General features: G+C 43.5%; 1 protein-coding gene across 4 annotated transcripts in view; it reads left to right on the top strand.

Moving 5' to 3' along the window:
- Positions 1-22,141, top strand: part of LOC117961885 (kelch-like protein 29) — a 216,517-nt gene that overhangs the window by 51,190 nt on the left and 143,186 nt on the right. For all 4 annotated transcript variants that reach the window (XM_034900866.1, XM_034900869.1, XM_034900865.1 and 1 more), the window contains one exon: positions 20,108-20,419. In XM_034900866.1, coding sequence (XP_034756757.1) covers positions 20,147-20,419 — 273 coding nt within the window. In that variant the 5' untranslated portion in view covers positions 20,108-20,146. The remainder of the gene's footprint in view (positions 1-20,107; positions 20,420-22,141) is intronic.

Here is a 22,141-nt window from a genome sequence, read left to right as displayed (position 1 = left end):
GGTTGCAAGGTGGAAGTGTCAGGAGAGAGTGGAAAATGTTCTCAAAGAATGCCCCAAGGTCTGCAACCTTTATCAAAATGAAGGGGCCTGAGGGAGCCCATGAAATGGCAGCCCCCTAACCTTTCAGAGGGAGCGAGGCGTAGAGGGGTGGAGATGGTGAACCAATGTCAGCATCAATGGAAGAATAATTTAAAAAAAAAGGAAAATATGCTAAATGTCTTGTACAATTAATGGCTCATCCTTGCACATTAAACATTGAACTATGCATACTAACACATTCGGGAGATTGCATGTCTTTACAATCCAGATACTTCCATCAGCGCTCGTTGTCATCTTTTGAATTCAACTTTACAGGGCAATTAAAAAATGGCTCCAAAGAAAGCACTTTGCCCTACTTGAATGTTCTGGAGGGACTACTTGAGGAAGTGTTCCACACTCCTCTGATGAAAAATGTCTGTAGAAATGTATAAAACCACACTCCCTCCAGAGAGTGGTTTGGCATTTTTGTTTTACTGACGTCCCCGCCAGCCCTGCTTTTACAATACCTGTAAATTATTGCTCTGCTCTGAAGCTCCCCCCCCTCACCACTTTTCTCCCCCTGTCTCATCCCTCTTTTGTTTCCTTAACTTTTTTTTTTTCCTTTAGACCTCCCACATAAATCACATATTTGCTTTGCAGCAGTCTTAACATTTAGCTCCACAGTACACAAACACACGACCAGTGGGCGTATCATTTAATCCGCACGTTAATGTGTATGTCTGCCGCTACTGTCATGGCTGAGGTCTCAGTCCCTCCGTTCGTAGTGTATGAATTCACATTGCCCCATGTTTTGTTTTCTCTGCTGTACACAAATCTACTAGCTGCCTTCCATTTCTGGCGCATCTGCTTTTCCACCGCTCCGAGTGAACCTAGGGCTGACCCTCGCAGCATATCAAATTCTACATTTCACAGCTTTTTTTTTTCCCCTGACACTGCTGAGCACGGGGAATATTATCCACATATTTATTCCTCTCTGGATGCAGGCTTCTCTCTGAATTTGTTCTCTACATGCACAGTCGTGTTTGTTGCCACCGGAGGTCAAAAGGCGGCAGAACTGTCCCTATTTGCTTTGCACGTGTTCCATTAGCATCGATATTCCATTCTATTTGAAAAGTGCAGTTAATAACAGGCGAGTAGCTCGGCTTGTTTTATTTATGAACATGTGCCCGTGGAGACATCTATTATCTTCACTTTTTACAAAGCCCCAGTGTAGGAACTGGTAGGGGAGTGTTATACAGAAATCCTGTTTTCACTGTGAGCCCATCTGATTTAAGCACGTTTCTTCATACAGGACCCAGGGGCATTGTGGATTACATCAGCGCTATACCATAGCTCATACTTCAGCAGGTATATAAAAAAGCATGGTTTAAACAGTTCGGGTTTTGCATTTGTAATGAGAAGCACCTGATTAAAAGCCTTCTCACAAGGAAGCATTGACAAATCTGTGCTGTCCGTGGCATTTGCTTTGATGCCAATCCGATGATAAGCTGTCTCTCATTTGATGCGAAATGAATCGAATGCAAAGTGGTTAGTCTTGGCCATGTGTCACAGGTTTATCACATGCATGGACTTAACCCAGATCATTAGACCTACATGTCATTAAAACGTGTGACGTGATATTCAAGCAACATGAAAATGGCTTTTAAAGACGGTGGCAGACGGTGGGAGAGGGAGGCGCCTCCCTTGATTGGTAGTGATGTGCAGCTCTTTGTGGTCAGCTTATTAAGATCAAATTGAGTGAATTGATCGTCGCAGGGTTTGTGCTGTGTGTGGTTTGGCTCGTCAGCAGCACTGTCAGAGAAGACTTGTGATTGCAGAGATGCAAGCAGCCTTGGTGTGCCAGGGAGAGGACAACGCTTGTAACTAACCAGCTTCCTGTATTAATTCCATACAGTCGTATCTACCATCCAGAGTGTAACTATGTAGTCATAAATGTGACCAGTGTATGTGACAAGAAAAAGGAATCATGCACCAGAGGCATTTTTCTTTTTGCTATTTGCAAAGGTAACCTCAGGATGTGGAAGACAGAAGTATCAGTATTGTATACAGTGCAGAGATGATTGAAAGATAGAGTATGTGTGAATGTTGTAGGCTGCAGAGATAGAATCAGAGAATGGTGGGAGGCTGGGTAAATAGGTCTGGTGGAAGACTTTAGGACGGGAGCCACCTCCGACTACACTCCTTTAAAAAACCAAACAGCATCTGGCACTGCCAAGATATACAGTACAGTAGGTGGAGCGGTGGCGGGATCACATGCTTCATAACAATAAAGTTATGCAAAGAATCAAGTTCCCCATATTTATTATACTGAAGCTAAGGATCTAGTTATGCTTGTTCATTTCCCAGCAGCAATATGCTCCAGTGTATGTGTAACTACTGTACAGGTCGATGTGTCCATCTTCAGGGGACCGTCTTTTTCCTCATCTGCCATCGTTCAGCTGGACTGTGCTTATGTTTCGCCGTGAATCTTGTCTCCTCCGCCAGATTAGAGCGAGTTAACTGGCACATGTGCAAGAGTGGCGCCAGAGAGACACAATGACACCATGACAGCATAATTGTTCAAACTCATTAGCTTTACCAGACTGTTGTAACGGTTCCATTATTTGCCTTTACCCACTCAGTCATTATATCCACATTACTGATCATTATCAAAAATCTCATTGTGTAAATATTTTGTGAAAGCACCAACAGTCAACACTACAATGTTGTCGCGGTATTGATATTGAGGTATTTGGTCAAAAATGTTGTGATATTTGATTTTCTCCATATTGCCTTGTGTGTGTGTGTGTGTGTGTGTGTGTGTGTGTGTGTGTGTGTGTGTGTGTGTGTGTGTGTGTGTGTGTGTGTGTGTGTGTGTGTGTGTGTGCATACATACATACATACTGCACATACATACTGTACGTACATACAAACCGTACGTACACACATCCTGTACATACATCCTGTATATACATACTGTACATACATACTGTACATACATTCAATTACCCAGCACAAGGGGATGTCTTCTACTGATATTTGGACAAAACCAGCAGTACGATTTTGTTTCCATCTATGACACCGGAAGTCAAATTACATGTAACTAGAGAATGTTTTGGTATTCCTGCTTGTAGGATGACTGACATGATTATTTATTTGTCAAAATGGTGTTGGCAATTCATTTCTGTCACTTAACTTGACTTGTTTAATGACATTTTAACAGTTTTCTGCGGTGAATGGAAATCTGCGATATTTGGCAGACGGTTTTCTGCTTTGGGTGGACATGTGTTTAACATTGAGTTTTATTTTTTGTTTAAAATTAGAGGATTTTTCTGGAAATTTGCCGATTTCATATGACCCTGATGATGGAGGGCAGACTTAATGTATAGTTCAGACATATTTAATCCAAAGAGGGAGTTATTTTGTGCAAGTTGGTAACACCTTCAGCCTTTGTCATTCGTTTGTGCTGACCATGTAACTAAAGCCAGGTCTCAGGGTTTGAATTTCAGAGGATACATTTTAGCTACACAGTCCATTCCTTCTGCTTCTCCATATGGTCATTACTCATTTTATTGGCACTTCACTTCTTCAGGCTTATTTAGCTGATATCTTGACTGTCCAGTGTTAAAACGAGTTTATGATTATTAAAAGGATGATCATCTTGCACCCTACCTAGAATCAACCTACTCTTTGACAGTTGTCCACTTGTGGATTGACACTATATGTCACTGGTTCTGATCACAGGCCAGTGGGCACTTCCATTTAGCTCAAACATGTATCTCCATTTGCCCATCCATTAATCTCTCTTTACTGTAACCCATCCAGCTACTGGCTAGCCAAAGGAGATGAGACGCCCCATTACTTATTTAGCACCACTTTAAAGAGGACCCGAGTCGATTGAGAAGCCGCTCTTGTTTACGGTAACATCATTTGCTGACCGGCCTCAAACACAGCGACCGAAGATGAGATTGAGGGAGATCGGATCAAGTCAATAAAAGACATGGAGGATGATGTGGCCCGCGGTCAGATGGTTAAGTGAAGGTCAACCTGTCAGGGCATTGTGTAATCTGGTAGCTCTCTGGACGGCGACAGGGGGAAAGATTTGTGACTCAAAGATGGAAAAGTTGTCTGGCCTTCAAAATTGCCTAAATCGTGGGCACCAGAAGAGAGGGATAGGTTTTTTTTTTTTTTTTTTTTATTCCCGATAATGACATTTTTTTTTTTTATTATAGAGGATTTTTGTCGTCCTGAGGAGGGCAGGTTTTGATGCATTGAGGGTTCATGAGAAAGGACACGCGATAAGGGGGTTGTGGGAGAGAGAGCGCAAGAGAGAGAGCAGGATCCTGCAGCTAGCCAGGCTTTACTCTTTGTGTGTGTGTGTGTGTGTGTGTGTGTGTGTCTATGGATAGGCCAGCATGGGCACATTACCCAGCCTAATCATGATTCCCCTCTTTTATCTGAGTGCAGACCCAACTGTCCAGGCCTATACAACACACACACATCCATGACTCCCTCACTTTCTGTCTTCTCTCTGACCCTTCTTCCACGCTATATATTGCTGTGTTTCACCCTCTGACACTCTGGCAACATATTAAAAAGAGGGATAGTGGCTGCTCTCTGTTATTGCCAGGAAAGTGATATACCATGTGTCCACGTTCTCACCTTATTGATTAAAGTGTGTGTGTGTGTGTGTGTGTGTGTGTGTCACCTTTTCTCATCTCCCTCGGCTTTCTCATTTTCCCCTCACTGTCATTGCCTTTCCTCCTCTTATTTTCCTCTTCTCCTTTCTCTCCTGCTTTTATCTCTCACTTCAGCTATCTCTGAAGTTGCCCAACAACCTCTACCACTCCCACGTCGCGCGCTCTCTCTCTCTCTCTCTCTCTCTCTCTCTCTCTCTCTCTCTCTCTCTCTCTCTCTCTCTCTCTCTCTCTCTTATCTATGTTGGCCCTGGACTCGTGGCTGATTGTGTGTGTGTGAGTACAGCTAAGGACGGGAGACAGAGGGAACAGGAGTGTGAAAATGAGACAAAAAGGGCAAAAAAGGAAAAAAATGGTGGTGAGGCAGGTTTGTGGTGTATAAATATAATCACATAATATACATTTTCACATTCTTCTTTTAAATGTTTAAGAAGTCAGAAACAATACACATACACCCTCCTATATTATTTATACTGGAGAGCCATGTACTGTATATTGTGCTCTACAACAAACTGAACTCATGTTTAGACCTGCAGCTAATAATTATTTTCATTATCAGATCTATTCTGTAGATCATTTACTTTATAAAATGAAAAAGGCTCACTTGGTCTGTCCAACAATCAAAATCCCAACATAAAGAATGTGCAGTTCTAAAACTGCAGTCAATAGCAGCAAATCTTCACATTTGAGGGACTCAGTCTGCTAAACATCAATATGTTAGCATGTTAGCATACTGATGAAAGCAAATAATGTTTTATGGCCAAATATGGGCTAAACTAATGCATTTCTATTAACCCTAACTCTGCTAATTAGCAAATATTGTGCTAGCACGTCAAACTAAGAAAATGAACAAAAGAAAATATTATGCTAATCTATTGTTTCAAAGCACCGCTGTGGCTAATACAGCTACACAGTGCTGCTAGCGTGGCTGTAGCCTCTGTCATGTCACTTTAATAAAGGACTTTTGTGATTAAGTGCTGAACAAAATCATTACAGTTTCTGTGCATTGGCTAATCGATGAACTGTTGGAGCACTGGTCACATTTGACCCTATCCATATGAGACGGCTGTCCCAGATTGTAAAGTCACGTCAGCATCTGTAGCTGCTAACGCATCGCTAACGCATCGCTGCCAATCCAAATAACTAGTTATGCATAATTACATTACATCAAATAACTACCAAATACATTTCTCTCTAACCTGCCCACTCGGGATCTCCTTCTCTTATGTTTTTATTTTACTTGACTCCACTTTTTTCTAGTTGAGAAGAAAGTTCATAAATGTAATTTTAACCCCGGTAGCATTAAATGAAGTTTCCATTCCTAATAGAGGCCTAAATCAAGGCAGTGTCCCACCTTCATCAAACCAGTAGGGTGGCCAGAAATCCGTGTTGAATGATGCACATCGACCCATTCCTATTTAATTCACTCCGTCAATGTGACAGGGACATAAAACTATACTGTGACAGAGCACATTCCCCCAGTCAGTACCTCTCCTACAATTTAGTGTATGCCTCATTCTCCTTATCATTACCTCTCATTCCCCCTTTTTTTCTTTTTGGTCATTTCAATGGCTTCTCTATTTGTTCATTCCACTTGCCCAGGCTGTCTCACGGGCCATTAATCTATACCGCTCCAACCGTTCCCCTGGGCCAGACCGGGCTGCAGCACCACTCACTGTGCACTCTGAAAGGCCACTGTGTTCATACAGATATGAAATGACGGACAGAGACGGAGAACGGCTTTTAGAGAAAGCACCCAGAGACATGAGATAAGTAGAGAGAAAGAGAAGGATGTGATGAGAAATGGGGGGGGGAAGCACTCGCCCCTCCTTCTCTTTTCATGTCCTATAAGGCAGAAGCGACAGAATCATGTATTTGAGAGCGAGATGATGTTGCCCAGAACAACTGCGCTGAAGTTACCATGGCGTCTGCCCTTTCGAAAAGGTTGAGATTTGAGGAGATTAATATGCCGTTGGATCACACCGGGGGATTTCTGGCTCGTCCGGAGCTGGCCACCATCGGTTCAGACGGGGGACTCAGGCAGATGGCCTGGCGTAATCAGAGCGAGAGAGAGAGGTGCCCTGGGTGTACCGTTTGTGTGTGTTTGTGTGTGTGTGTGTGTGTGTGTGTGTGTGTGTGTGTGTGTGTGTGTGTACCTGAGTTTGCAAACGTGTGAGGGAATTTGTGCTTGTGTACTCCCATAAATGCATGTATGTGTGCACTGATACTTAAGTGTCTGTGCTGTGTAAGACAAATATGCAGCAAATTGGCAGTAAAGACGGTCCGACTCGGGGCTCTGTCATTAACCAGGATAATAAGAATTGGAGCTGACTGAGTTGGGAATATGGTGTGCAGTGCATCTGAACTCTGTTTTGCTTTAATGTAATAGACTCTCTGAGAAAGAAACATCTATCTTTGATTTATTAGATATCTCATTGCAGTGTGCCTTTTTGACTTAAATCTATAAAAGGCCCCATTTATCCACATACACTAAAACTCACTCATCCGTAACTGTCTCTGATCAGTATTTCCCTGTATGTTTTGAAATTATTATATTCAAATCTCTAAAACAGTTTTAGAGAGTGCATACACTCAAGGGGGAAAAACATAAGAACAGTTGATACTTCCTTTTAAATCCAATAATTTGTGTTTAGTTTCCCGCGTGACAAAGCAGTGTTATTGTCTTTGAAATGGCGTCAGTTTGTCCATCTGTTATGAGCAATATATTTTATGTTAATGCAGATTTAAGATTGATTTGATTGTGCCTCTCCCTCAACATATTGTCTGAGGGAGCGGAATGGGACAGCCAGGTTGTTACTTTTGTCTAGGGTGTCAAAATTAAGGGCATTCCACTTTAAGTGACAGGTGGCTTTTGCTTCATATTGGCTCTTCTGACACCTATTGTGACGTCACGGAGACAATGTCCATATTTTTTATATTTTATGTACAAAACATCTTGGTTGAAGGCAGAAAATGTTATTGCTATTCCTGGGGATCAAACCAGCGAGCTTTCCAGTCATTAGCACACTTTCTCTTCACTCCTTTCCCTGCTGTCAGGAACCCAAACGTTCTAATATTGGAAATGTTGGCCATTTGAGCTGTCATTTTCTCCTAGTTTCCTCTGAAATGTAAAGTTAACAAGAATATTTAATGAAGGCATTTAGGAATTTCTCCCAAGGAACAGGGAGCCTTGGGTTGTTGTGGGATTTTGTTCTTTGATTAATCGCCTTTTAGTGCGTGACTATTACATGGTTCTAAACATAAATGCTTGCAGTGTGAAACTTTTTATTTTTATACAGTATTCTTTATGCAGCCTCTACAGTAGTTGGAAATCCCCCCCCCCCCCCCCCCCCCCCGGACTGTGGTTGGTGTGCAGGGTCAACCAGCAGGACTGGGGCCTCTAAAGCATGTAGGGGTTAAAAATCCTGCTCGAGGGCTCTTGAAGCACTACGTGTACACAAGGGGATCAAACTACAGGCCCTCCAGTCTTTGGCTGTGCAAAAGTCAAAAGATGTGTGCTCATGTGAGGGACTGATGGACCTAAATGTAGAGCCTTTGTTGCTTTGCTATGGGGGGGTGGGATAAAAATCGAAGACGGGCAGGGCATCTCCATAGCGACCGAGGCGATGTCATGATCCCTGCTGCCGGCAAACTCTCTGCAGCTGAGGATGCAACAACATACCATAGCGGCCTATCAGAGTGAAGGCCAGTGGACTCCAAAACTTCCCCGTTGTAAATCACAGTGACTGTGTCCACCCCCCCCACACACACACACACATTGTCTCCCGTCCCTTGCTCTCGTTTAATTCTCTCCGTTTCTTTTTCACTCTCTCATTGCCGCTCTGTCTCTGTTATTGATGTATATATCTCTTGATCTCTCCTGCAGCCTGGCAATGCACTCTGAGGCGGTGGTGTTGAAAATGATGGATGCTCACTGCCCTCAGTAATCTCCGCAGCAGCCATTTAGATAATTAAGTCACTATTCTTGCACTTGCCTCGTGTCCCTCTACCAGAGCTGAACTACACACATACACATAAACATGTCCACATGCATATTGATTTATTAACATGCTTGTCCCAGCCAGTACTTGTAATAATGCAGCAGCCCATAGAACATGTCACTTTGTTTGTTCTCACTGCCGTGTGTGGGTGTGGGGTGTGTGTGTGTGTGGGTGTGGGTGTAGGTGGGTGGGTGGTCTTTTCCGTCTCTATTTCAATGACACCCTTTTCTCTGCGCACACACACTGTCCCTTTGTCGCAAGCAGTCACACCATATTGCACCCGTGACATTATCTTTCACCCCCAGTCGAACGGGGGACTGGGGGCGCCAAACATAGAGTGGATCTACACCAGCATGCGGATTTCCCGTCTTCTGAACATGCTGAACAGCAACAATGTTAGGGAGCTGGCTCCATCCTCCCTGTTCCTGGACCTAAGAAGACGCAAGGTCCCATTGGCCAGTGAGTGATTCAAAAGAAAAAACGGAAAACTGCCCACTCTACTGATTTTTGGGTCTGGTCAGATCTGAATGAGCTCTGCACCCGGACAGGAGTGTCAATGGAGTGGGTGCGATCTGCCTCTGGGACTGAGAAGGTCTCAGAGGACATAACTGACCCTCTCACTGCAATCAAGGCAACAGCCACATACAGTGGTCACAGCCACCTGCTAACACCTTTAGGTGCCCAGCAAACTCCGATGAACTTGCACCAACAACAACACTGGATTGAAAATTCAGGAAAAACGTGTGTGTCTTCCCTTTGCTGATAATGCAGCGTGTCTCACTCATTCCTCAAGAACACTCCACTCAATGAGGACACTCTCAGATTCACGGTAAAAAATAAAAAATAGATTCCAATTCTTCCCTACCAGACTAAACCTCTCTATCTGGTTTCCCACAACTCCGGTCCCTCATTGCTTGCATCACACCTCAGAGCACATCACTGAAATGCTGTCACACATCCTAAATGGCTGCCATGCCTACAAAGGACTGTACATAGCACGTCATGACAGAATAGTAGACCTCATAGTGAAAGACATATCAAACCATTTCCCACCGTTAGTAAGACTCTCAGGTAAAACGATTCATGTTTCAGCACTTACATTTGGTTGCATATACAGTGTGTGTGTGTGTGTGTGTGTGTGTGTGTGTGTGTCTTTGTCTGATTGTTGGTCCGCTATGTTTCTAGATTTAACTTAACTTTTCTTATATTTAACATTAATAGTAGTACTTTGACCCAATGTATAATATATCCATCCATCCATAACATATTGTAATTGTTATGGTGTTATGTAAATATGTAATTTTACTTTTTAGGGTGACTTGTTACGATCTGTCTAGGGACCGCAGATGAAAAATAGCCTTTTGGCTAACTCTGGCGTATTGACAGAAATGTCCATTAAGATGCACTGTCCCTTTTATTAAATAAACAAGTAAGAAATCCCAGATGTTATTATCAGTGAGGTGGACATTTTGGAGGTAGGCTGCACCTTTGATCCCAGCATGGAGGAGGCTTTCTACACCAAGGTAGTTAGATACCCACCACTCCTAAACACCATCTCAGAACTAGACTTTAGGTGCAGACTACTCGTTTTTATGACACACACACACAGGTTGGTAGTAAGAGGGCTGCCACATCTTGGGATGGCCAAAAAGAGGGCTTAATAGCTTATTGTGCCAGATCTGCTATTATTGGCAAAAACCACAAATGGTGGAGACGTTGCTACTCATACCATTAAGCACTGAGTATTGTGCTTAAGTGATATTGTGAAGACCTGATGCATGCCACTGGTCCATGAGTTTGTGTATATGTTGTGTTTGTGTGTGTGTGTATGTATGTGTGTGGTGTGTGTGTGTGCGTGCGGAGAGCTGTTTGTTTTGATGCCGTTGTTGCTTTTTATTTAGAGAACAGAGAGATTTGCAAAAGGATGCAGCGGGGAGAGAAACGGCGACAGCTGCCATGGGCCACAGAGAATACACAAACACACACACACACGCATTCATACGCACACGCATAAACACAGTGCATGATTGGCGTCTGGAAATCCGCTGCTCCCCACACCGCGTAGAAGAAAAGGCATGCAGAAAGGCTGGATGGGAAAGCGTGCGCTAGCCCCAGGGTTTTTCTCCAGCGTTGTGTCTTGCCGTTGTGAAGATTTGGAGTTTTGTTGAAAGACTGTGTTTTAATTAACTCAGCCGCAGCGTGCGGTGGTGGAGGTAGCAGCGCCTCTCGGTTCCTCAGGCTAGTCACATGCCCGGGAAACTGACAACCAAACAGGGGCAGGGGTGTTAACTTACTCAGTCATTGCAATCTTTCATAACGCCGCGGTCATTTGTGTCTGGACCACTGCCAATGAGAGCTGCCATTTTTAGTCGACCCATGCTGTTTTCATCATGCAAAAGTGAAAACGGAGCCAATGTGTTCCAACCACAGTAAATAAGCAGCTTGGAAACCCTTGCATCATGTTGTATCCCCCGCAAAAACACACATGCAGTATACATGCATACTGCTGGCTTTTTTTACCAAACTGGAAGAAAATGTTACTCTCTATTGCTCTGCTAAAGGAATTGTGCTGATGCACACTGAGGGGGAGGTTTGCTGTCAGTGGTGCAGATATATGCAATATTCTTAATCTTAAAAAATAACCCTTGGCCTCATTTTCTTATTTTAATTTTTCTCTCTGTCTGCCTAGTACACCTTATCCCTTTTTCTTTATCCGCTTTGAATGATTTGGCTGTTGCTTGTATGGTTTATCAAAGGGAAGATGATCAGGATGTGTCTGTCTATGGCAAAATGAGGTAGTGTGTGCATGTCCCCCACCAGTGTTTCATCCATCAAGGTGTCAGATTAATGTACCCAGTGCCATCTCTTAGTATCATCTCCTCTGAAACCTCTGGGAAAATCCTAATGGGCAGATGAGATAAGGAAATACAAGGTGCAGCATTCAGATTTAGCGCTCAATCTGCTCAGAATGACTGGCGACTAACCCGTGGTTCAGCTTTATTTAAGTGTCAAATGCTTCCCAATTGTCCTGTAGCTGCAGCTGTTTAAGTGAAAGCAGCCTACATCCCTCTAGTAATCTGCTAAAATGGAAGCTATTTATGGTCTGGATGGTGCCTCAGCTGGTGGGCTCTGCTTTGAGACGTCGTATGTTTTTATGATCCGCCGCTGACTGCACCGCGTCTCTGGATTCCACTCAGACCACTAATGAGGTGCACGAATTGTAGCAAAGTACTAATTCCCCTCAAACCGCTGGGATTAATTGGACCTGGTAATGCTAAGAATCAATCCCAACAATGGGCTCATTGTTTTCCGTGCCAGCAGGTAGCTGCATTCATCTCTGCTTCTCATATCTGAAGATAATGCAAACCCACTACACCTCAACACAAACGCACATGCACACACGTGCAAATGCACACAGACCATGTCTGAGCTCATGAAATAGACACAAAACTCATTTTTTTCTTCTTCCCCGTCTTTGCCTTTCCTCTAGCTTCCAATCTGTTCTTGTTTTCTTTTTCCGTCTTCTGCAACATCAATTAGGTTTCTCATGTATCACATCCTTAAGAAGGGAAAGCTAAAATTACCCAGGAAGCCCTGGTTCTTTTTCTGGCAGATCGGTTTGCTTCAGTAATCAATACTTTACAGAGGTAAAACAGTCCTAAAGATGCTGGAAAAATAAATCTTCAAATAAAAGAATTCACTCTTACATCAAATGTTTTAGTGTACCAGTGCATCGCTTATTTAATGACACCAGGATTGTTTGTCTGTGCAGGTGCACGTGTTGGTGTACCCATGTACATAAAGGTGTGAAAGATGCACCATCCAACATGAGACTGCATCTTCATCCCCTGGCGTGTCTTAGGCGGCACGGACTCGAGCTGAGGAGGAGAATTTAAAAAGCCTGAGAGTCTGGCTCGCGTTGCTCCGGGCTATTCCTGTACCACCAGTCTCTCCCATTATTTAAATATCAGGATGAATACCTCAGTTGTCCTGGAGGAACTGTCAGCACATTTACTGGTCTGCGATTGTATTGCCGTGGATGCCACGTGCGTGTGAGCAAGCGTGTGTGTCTGTTAAAGTGTGTGTGTGTGTGTTAGTGGTTATCTGTGTGTATTTCCCACAGGGCTGCTCATTTACACCATCAACTTGTCCTTGTAAAGTTACAGTATATCTACTTTCCCCGGGCCTCATTTGTACCATCCAGACTGGCTGATGGACGGATTGATTGTGTGTGTGTGTGTGTGTGTGTGTGTACACAGCTGGACAGTCACTGGGTTAATAGAAGTAAACACTACTACAGATTGGAAATGGAGTCCTTTCTCTTGGGGAGTATCTGTAGCGGGTGGATTAGCTGGGGGTATTAAAAGCAAGGCGGAATGTGCCAGCTACGCAAACATCACACGCTAGAACAGAAGTATGACACCCACCCCACCCTGATCGCATCCTTAACACCCACCCTCTCTATTTCAGGCTGCATACACACACACTTGCACATTGCCGTTATATCTCATTTGCTCGCTCACACTGGCTCACCGTCTCTCTATCGCTGCCACGTTTCTGTCCATCTGTTGCACTCCCTCTTTCCCCACGTCTATCTGTGGCTCCCTGCGTATTCCCACATGGCTTTGTTAACGCAGCTCTGTCACACGCACTCCGACATGCTGCGAGCCGCCTCGGCGTGACAGATGCTGTTCTTTAGGGTGTGTGTCCCACGTTCCCACCTGCCAGAAAACTTTTGACTTTGGGCTAATCGCTCCGCTGTTGCTCGGGAACTGAAGTTATTGAAGGCTCTTGATGTGCACTGCGTGGCCTTACATGTGAATATATAAGATGCAGGGCATATCCATGGTGTACACACGCGCACACACGCGCACACACACACACACACACCTTCTACTCCTTAACTCTTGTGTTGTCCTCCCAGGTTTGTATCCCTTTTTTTGTAGTTTTCACTAACAGCACCTTACTACCACTACTTTTTGGAATTCATCGTCAACAATCCTCATTTATATAGAATTATACCTAATATTTAAGATCAGAGGAAGGAAAGTGATCAATTGTATTTGCAAAGAGCGTTGAAGAGAACCCATATTTCAGATGTAGACCTTTTTTTTAAAGGGGTCAAATTTGACCTGAGGACAACAGGAAGGTTAAATGCATCTCTTTTTCATGCTTATACACACCCACACCATCTCACCTCTCTCTTTGTTGGACGTGTGTTGGAACATCGTATGCTGGGCGCAATTTTGATACTGACGCATCCGCAGTGCTAGAATAGCCGTTTTTATAGTGACAACATAATGGATATGCCAGTCTGCCAGCTCATTAGGTTTGATTGCTGCCAGTATTTCTCACTTTCTTTCTCGGCTCTTCTGTACCTGTTCCTTTTTGTTACTAGTTGTGTTTCCAGAGGATCAGTGATATGAAATGTTTAGATTTGCATCTCACTGCAAAATATTCTCAGTATTTGTCAGCTTTTATTTAAGGTAGGAGCCAGAGTCAGAAAATAGCATTTGGCATGGGAAAGTCTGATCCCTTCAGGTGAGATTATTAACATGCAGAAAGGATTGCTGAAGCTGAAGAGCCTCATTAATTGCTGTAGGGTATGACTGGGATGCTGTCATTAGTTGCTTATGAAATTGAATATGCTCTTTAAAAAGGTTGGCTTAACATGCAAGGCTTGCAGCAAAGGTTATCATCTCTTCCTCTGAACGGCCGTTGTTTTGTCCAGGGCTGACAGTGATTTCATTGGATGTGAAAGAAAATGGGCAAATCTTTATTGGCACCTTCTCCCCAGAGCAGTGCAGCACAGAGCAAAGTGCCATTGTAGATGTGATGTATTTAAGCGTTTATCTGCTCTGACAGAGCCCACAGGTGTGTTGGGTGTTGGTTTCCACAGGCAGGTTTCTTTTTATCGCCCCCTTGTACTTACCATCACAAACTCACACTCTCGGCCTCAAGGTGATGTGAACTGGTGCACAATCGTTATTACCCCCAGACTTTAAAGGAGTTGCTGAAACGAAGTTGTGAAAGGACTTTAAGTGGCTCAGTAATTACTAGCTTCAATCCTTCTGTTCACAGAGGACCATAAATGTAGTGGGATTTGTCTGTGACACTTACCCGGCAGGTTTCGGTTGCCAGCCTTACGGTTACGCAGTAGGCTACATACCCTACAAGCATAGTACAAGGATGACAGGAATTCACTCAAGAGGATTGTGCACATATTGAACTCTTTAGTGCCAAAATTCTGTACATGCCACCTGGGTGAGTGAGTGATAGAATTCGGAGCATGGTAATGTGAGATGCTCTTCTTCAGACAAACAGCAACATTTGTTGTTTGCATTAACTACTTAACTCACTCCCAATCAGGGAGGAAGAAGTAGGATGGAACATGACAACTGCTTTGGAAATTGAAAGTTGTATGACAAGAAGTGGATATAACATGGTGTAACAAAAAGTGCAAATTTTTTAAACCTTAAAGCGCCCATATTATGCTCATTTTCAAAAACACCTGATTTTCGATGTACTGCACAGTCCCTGTCGGTACGTGATACGTCCGACGCATGTGCAAGATGTTGCGCGCATGCGCAGATGATATTATGATGAACGTGGATTTACACTGCACAACTGTTCCCATAGACAGTTAACCCTGCAGTTGTCTTCCCGTCAAAATTGAAAACCAGTTTTTTTTTTACTTTTTTGTCCCTGTTTTCAACACTTGACGCTTTTTTTTAATGTTCAACACTACGCAACGCTGACAAATAACTTTAGTTTAACTTTTTAAAGTTGGAAATTATGGTCCGTAAAGCTCATTTATAGGAAATTATACCAAATGTTTGAGTTAAAAAAGCAGAAATTCTGAATAATTTAGACTAAAATTAAAGGAATGTATGTTGATGGATACCCCAAATGAATGAAAATAGAGATTTGTACTTGCCAAAGAGCTTTGTGTGATCAATCATGTCATTATGGGTAGTTATGTGGACAACATGAGGGTTAACCTTCATGTAGTCCTCAGTATAAATTGGCCTGTTTTCCTATGTCAGTGTTCTTTTTAATTACCCATAATAACATGATTGATTCCACACAACGCTCTTTGGCAAGTCAAATCTCTACTTTCATTATTTTGGGGTGTCTTATTCAATTTTCTAGCATTTGAAAAAATATTGAAGGGGTTTCAAAATAGTATTGAGTAAAAGTTTACATATTTCAGTCTGATTATTCATCAACATACATTCCTTTAATTTTAGTCTAAATAGCTCCTAATTTTCTTTTCTAACTCAAACATTAGGTATAATTTCCAATAAATGAGGTTTATTGACCCTAAATTCAAAAATTAAATGTGTTAAACATCAAAAAAGTTAAAACAACGTAAGAAAAAATTAAAAACATTGATGAAAAAGCATCAGCAAAAGTGTTGATTTTCAAATTTTGTCGGGAAGACAACACAATGGTTAAAAAAAGTCTGCCCTTAGGGCTCCACCGGAAAGCTAATAGTTAATTCGGCTAACCACAAGCTAAGCCAGCATGTAAAAGACCCTCAAAACTGTTTAAATGTAAAAGCTGTTACGTCAGTTGTACTTTACTTGTGCTCATTTAAAATACAATCACTTAATACTCGTCTTTTATGATAACTGTAAAGTCTTAATTTAGCTGTAGCCTGCTTTTCTCACTGTTTTGTTTGAGTAACGTTATTTTAGACTAAATCAAGCTGTCGGTTAGCTGAAATAGCTGTTAGCTAAACTACCGTCAGCCGTTTGCCTCATGGATGTATGAAGACAACGCAAACGCCACCGGCTAACCGCTAGTTTTAATTCAGTCTATAATAACGTTACTCAAACTAAACAGTGGGAAACGCAGGCTACAGCTTAATTAATACTTTACAGTGATAATAAAGACAAGTATGGAGTAATTTGTATTTTAAATGAGCACAAGTAGAACTGGCGTATCAGCTGTTATATATTGTATATAACACTGTTACTATATATATATTTATTTTTGATTATTTTTGAGGGTCTTTTACATGCTGTCTCAGCCATAGATAGTTAAAGAAGGTCTCATGTAGTGGTTAGCCGATTTAGCTGTTAGCTAAACTAATATTAGCTTTCCGGTGGAGGCTAACGTCAGAACGCCACTGTGGCTCATTTCTTTAACCGTCTATGGGATCACCGCGACCTTTCAGCAAATTTGACCAATAACTGGAGCTTTCCGCGACTTCGACCAATCCTAGCAGTCCCACGTGCAAGACTTTTTGTCAGCATGTGACTCTGAAAGCCAATGACGAAGCGGGAGTGAGAACGGGCCAAATTAATTTCCTTTTGTGTGTTATGAAGACGGGGCACGTGTGACTCGAATATCTCACGTTCACCAACAAAACGTACAGCGAAACACCGCGAAAAAAACATGCCAGGCTGCCCTTCCAACTTGCCAACCGTCCTGTAACCTGGTTTAACGTCGAGGTACGCTGTAACATTTTAAATGTTTAATTTTTTTAAATTCTAAAGTCGCTGAAAGCGCTGCTGTTTTATTCCTGTCGGCTCTCTGCAACGGGAGGGGCTGCCGAGGTCCCCCGCGACACTCACACAACGCAGGATGAACTGAAGATGAGACGTAGCTACAGAATGACCTAAATTGAGGACATACCTCGTTACAGAATAATTGCTTCTGACAGTCAACACGCAGTCACTTTAAACTAAAACTATGACCACGACCTTTCAAGTAGTTTTAGTCGCCTATTCGTAACCTTACAGAACTGTAGGAAGTCAGGAAACTCCTACAACTACCTTTTTATGAACGCCCCAGACCTCTCAGGTGGTCCGGGACAGGTTTGCTTTCTGTCCCCAAAGTCTGAACTAAACAGCGTTCGGTTTCTATGCTCCACATATCTGGAACAAACTCCCAGAAAACTGCAGGTCCACCGCAACTCTCCGTTCTTTTAAATCAAGGCAGAAGGCCTGTCTTTTTTATGCGGCCTTTCTTTAAATAATTGTTAATTTCTTATACTGCACTGTAACTTTTATTCTCGTGTTTTATCTCTTTTTATTTTATTTCGTTATGTAAAGCACTTTGATTTGCCCTGTTGCTGAAATGTGCTATACACATAAAGCCGCCTTGACTTTTTTGGCGTTTATGTATGAGAACTTGGGTAATGCAATTTTCATTTTGAATACTCATTGAATTATACTGCCAAAATAAAAAAAATAGAAATGAACCCTTTCACAAGATGTGTGCATAACTGAAGACTTCAGTTGCTCTCTTTTTTTTAATCCACTTGCTCATTTTTCAGAAATAGGGAAGGATCAGGGAGGAGAGAGAGATGATTGAATAACAGTTTGATGCTGGATTAAAGCCCAACACTTCCTAGTGAAACTCCAGGTACTTTACTTTCCATTCTTTTGAACCTTACTAGAGTTTATCCCACAAAGCTCTCTTGTGTGGGCTCTTTCAAACTTAGTTTAATGCCTTTGCTGTGTAATCTAATGGATTTGTTCTCCAGCGCGCCGTTGTTCCTGGAGGTTTACAGGAAGGCAAAAAACTCGTGGAGTTTTTGGTAAATCACAATCTAGACTGGGGAGCTGATGCACAATAACACGCTCGCAATTCACATCTGAAAAGCAGTGGTGAAAATAAATTGTACAGAGTCGTGAATGCAAATGTACTCGCCTTCAATTCTGACAATTGTGGAGATAATGTCCCTTTTTGTTATATTTTTTTATTTTATTTTCCTGTTTTTATGTGGAGGAATTGTCTGCCTGGCCTCTTATTTCTCAGCTGAGGTGTGCAGCTCGGGTGATAAGAGAATATTACCTGGCACCAACGCTACCATTGTTTCCCAGACCAGCACCTTGTATCTCTCTCACTAAAACTTTATTTTTTTATTTTTTTTGAGATAATACAAGCTCATTCTATTGGAAATTCTGAGGTTGTTAAAAGGGGTTACTGTGGAAAGGCGGAGAGGTTATTGCAGAGTGAGTGAGAATATCAGAGTGAGTGAGAGAGAGTGTTGTCCTACAGCTTTTAGTTGCTCCGTCTGGCTCTATCGCTGTTTGGACAGCGCAGACCTCGAATGAGAGGGAAATAAATGAAGGGAGGGGGATTGGGAGAGGAAAGTAAATGCATGATGAAAAAGCATAAAAGGGAGCACAACAGAGACGCACATAAAGAAAGAAGCTGCAAGTGTTTCCGCGGGTAAATTTAATGGATGGTCACAGCAGCTTAAGATACAGAAGGGCCAGTGCTCCCACCACAGGCTGTATCGCGTATCGCTCGCATCAAAGCTTTGTCACGAACCTTTCATTTCCAACAGCTTTCACTGCTCAGACCCTCTCACATGCACTGGAGTTTTGGACATGTGTTCTCATTACATTTGGCCCAAACCGTGCGTGCATACACAGCCGTTCGCTTGTATTATAGATATACTAATTTTGTACACACAGAGAGAGGCTGCTCCTTTGAGAGGCAAGAAGCAGCGTGAAAGACCCTGGCGTGCAGAATAAAGACCTATCATCCGCTGTCACTCTCTCCTCACAGACCGGGGGATTTTGCATTGGTCTTGCTGAACCTGGTTTGAGGTTGTTGTTTATTTATTTAATCTGCTATCAAGGGCTTGGGACGCATTACGCGCCTTTGGTGAGGCGGAGTACAATGCGCCGCCAAGCCTTCAGTGATGGATTCCACTCCTCAGATCCTGTGCCGCTTTGATTTATGATTATAATATGGAGCGATACGCAGCTCATGCTACACAACAGCGCCGGGTCCCCGCCCTGATGTAATTCCAGCTCCCTGTCGCCTCTTGGAGCCTATTGCAGCCTGCTGTGCTTGAAAAAGGGGGGAACCCGCCAATGCACTCCGAGGGCAAACTGATTGAATTAAGCAGCCATTAGATGTATGAGATGAGCTGTGATTGCGGGGGTATTCATCTCTTCCGATGAGTTTTGACCACAAGGTCATGATACTGCTGCGCCGTCCTCAGAGCGACTTGACTGAGCGCGTGCACCTGTTTGCCTCTTGCTCGGCCGTATTGCTTTAACCCCTTATTGTTGAGCCTAGATGCCTCAGCGGAACACATGAAGCTCCTCATGGGGCTGGCACTGATGGTGTGTTTTATAGACCTGCTTAGCAGTGCTCATTTCTCTTCCTGTTGTCGCAGCCCTCGTTAATGACTGAGAGAATAGGAATTAGAGGCACCAAATGAGCTGTAGTGTGTTGATGTCAGGCAGGTGCATTGGGAGCAGATGCTGTGAGCATTTACACTTTCATGTCAACATGTCCTCACCACCATTCATGTGTTGTCTCGCTCTGGCTTTGTCCCCCAGTTGTTTCCCATCTCTGAAATGATCTCTGAACATTTCAGCCTGACCTTATATCCTTTTTTCTTTCCCTATCTTGCAGGCCTGCCCCCGTTATTCCCTCTGAGTAGAAGAGGAAGTGATGTCACGCCACCACCACCGCTTTGAGAGGGACTACCGGGGACCCTGGGAGCGGAGAGACATCCGCCCTTCTGGCCTCCACAATGGAGGAGCCAATCATAGCTGTGCCTCTGCCGTCGTCAATGGCAACAACCGCCCGGGGCTCCTTCCCCTCCCAGTCATCCCGTCCCTCCTCCCCACACCGGTTACAGTTGCCGTGACAACATCGAGTAGCGACATAGCGGTCAAGCGAGGCATCACGGCAGCAGGATCAGGGGCGTCTGCATCGGCCAAGGTAAGAGCCGCAACATCTGCTGATCTAGAGGCCCCCCCCAACTCGTCTTTGTGCTTCCTCCTGCTCCGTCAGTTTGTTGTTGTCATCTGTCTCTCCCTGTGTCAACTTTTTTATCTGTGAAGACTCCAGCTGGACGTAATCCCCAACTTTCCCCATGCTTTTGAGGCTTTCCAGCTTCTCTCCCTCTCTCTCTCTTGCCTCTCTCTTTCAGTTCTCATTCCCCACTTTTTCCAAATGTTTCTGCACTGCCCCAACTCACTGGCTCTCACTCTTCATGGTTCAACTGGCCCAACTTTTCAAGCCCCTCTTCTCTCTCTCTCTCTCTCTCTCTCTCTCTCCCCCCCCCCCCATCATCCTTATCCCTTACTCCAGTCCTGCTGCTCTCTCTGTCCAATGTCCCTTTTTTTGCCAGGCCATTTTCATTCCATCTTCATTTTCTCTCTCAGCCAAATGGCAGGCTTGTCCTGCCTTTGCCCCCTTGGTAATTTTCTTCTTCCATTATGTAAATGACCTCTGACAGTGGCTCCAATGGGTGCTGCTGTCAGAAGTGATTGCTGGAGGTGGTGCTTTTCTTAACAAGCAAACAAACCAGCACCATATCTTTATATAATCCCTGAGTACCATAGATTATTAGGCTATATAGTTATATAATATTTCTTCCAAAATAGTTTAGAAACAAACTTTTAATGAGTTCTCAAGTAACAGAGCTTGCAATAATGTAAGTGTATATATTCCTAATTTGAGTATACATCACATTTTGCCACCCCCTCGTCCTGGGATTTGCTAGCTAGCCTTCAGCAGCGTGTGAAGAGAGGGGCCTTTACCAAAAAAGAGTGAGCCATTTTAGCCTCTCCCCTGCCTCTGATTCTATGAATACCATTCATATTGCCTTGACACTCCTGCTCACTATCAGATAATTTGCTTTAATTTGGTCCTCAGCTGATCCATCTGTGCTTTTTTTTGGTTTTCCTCCGGCACCTTCTTGGGCTCTTGCTCTCGGTGGGGCCTGCTCTCTAAGAGCAGAGGTAAGCAATGCTCTGGTAATTTAGCCCGTAAGTGCACATCATTAGATACCCTCCTGAATGCACTGACCACAGACACAGTAAATCTGCTCTGGCACCGCAATGGCCCCTCCTTTTGTGCGGGCTGAATAATTACATACATCCTGACAAAGTCTCGCCAACTCCCACCGTGGCCGTTGTCATCATTCAATGGCTGCCAGAGCAATTAGGTGCCTTGCCTTGCACATGAGTGCCCATTTGGTTAAAGGTACAGTATATGTGGGAGTGTGTGTGTGTGTGTGTGTGTGTGTGTGTGTGTGTGTGTGCGCGCGCCTCGATTCAGCAGACATAATGCAGAGCCTTCCCTAGATGCTACTCTGTTAGCTTTATTCAAGGCTTTAGCATTGTACTTTGTCTCGCTTTTGACAGTCTGTTTTAGGCAGGCTACAGAGACGAGCACCGTTTTAAAAGGGAAGTACCCGGAGTCTGGGCTCTGCTTTAATTATGACCTAGAAACGATACAGGGGCCCTCAAGAGCTGGCCAATACTATAGGAGCCTGTCTGCTGTCTTCTTCCTAGCTGTCTGCTGTCATGGCTTGCTCTCTCTTTCTCTTTCTGTCATCTTTGATCAAAGTGTGATGGACAGATGCAGCTCTCTCTCCATGGTCCCTGTGTCTCTGCCCTGTCCATAGCTATACTAAAAAGCTGACAGGCTGTTATT

The sequence above is a fragment of the Etheostoma cragini genome, chromosome 18 (genome assembly GCF_013103735.1).
Source record: "Etheostoma cragini isolate CJK2018 chromosome 18, CSU_Ecrag_1.0, whole genome shotgun sequence".
Classification (NCBI taxonomy): Eukaryota; Metazoa; Chordata; class Actinopteri; order Perciformes; family Percidae; genus Etheostoma; species Etheostoma cragini.
The sequence above is the reverse complement of the archived record's forward strand: the minus strand, read 5'-3'. Positions and strand labels throughout refer to the sequence as shown.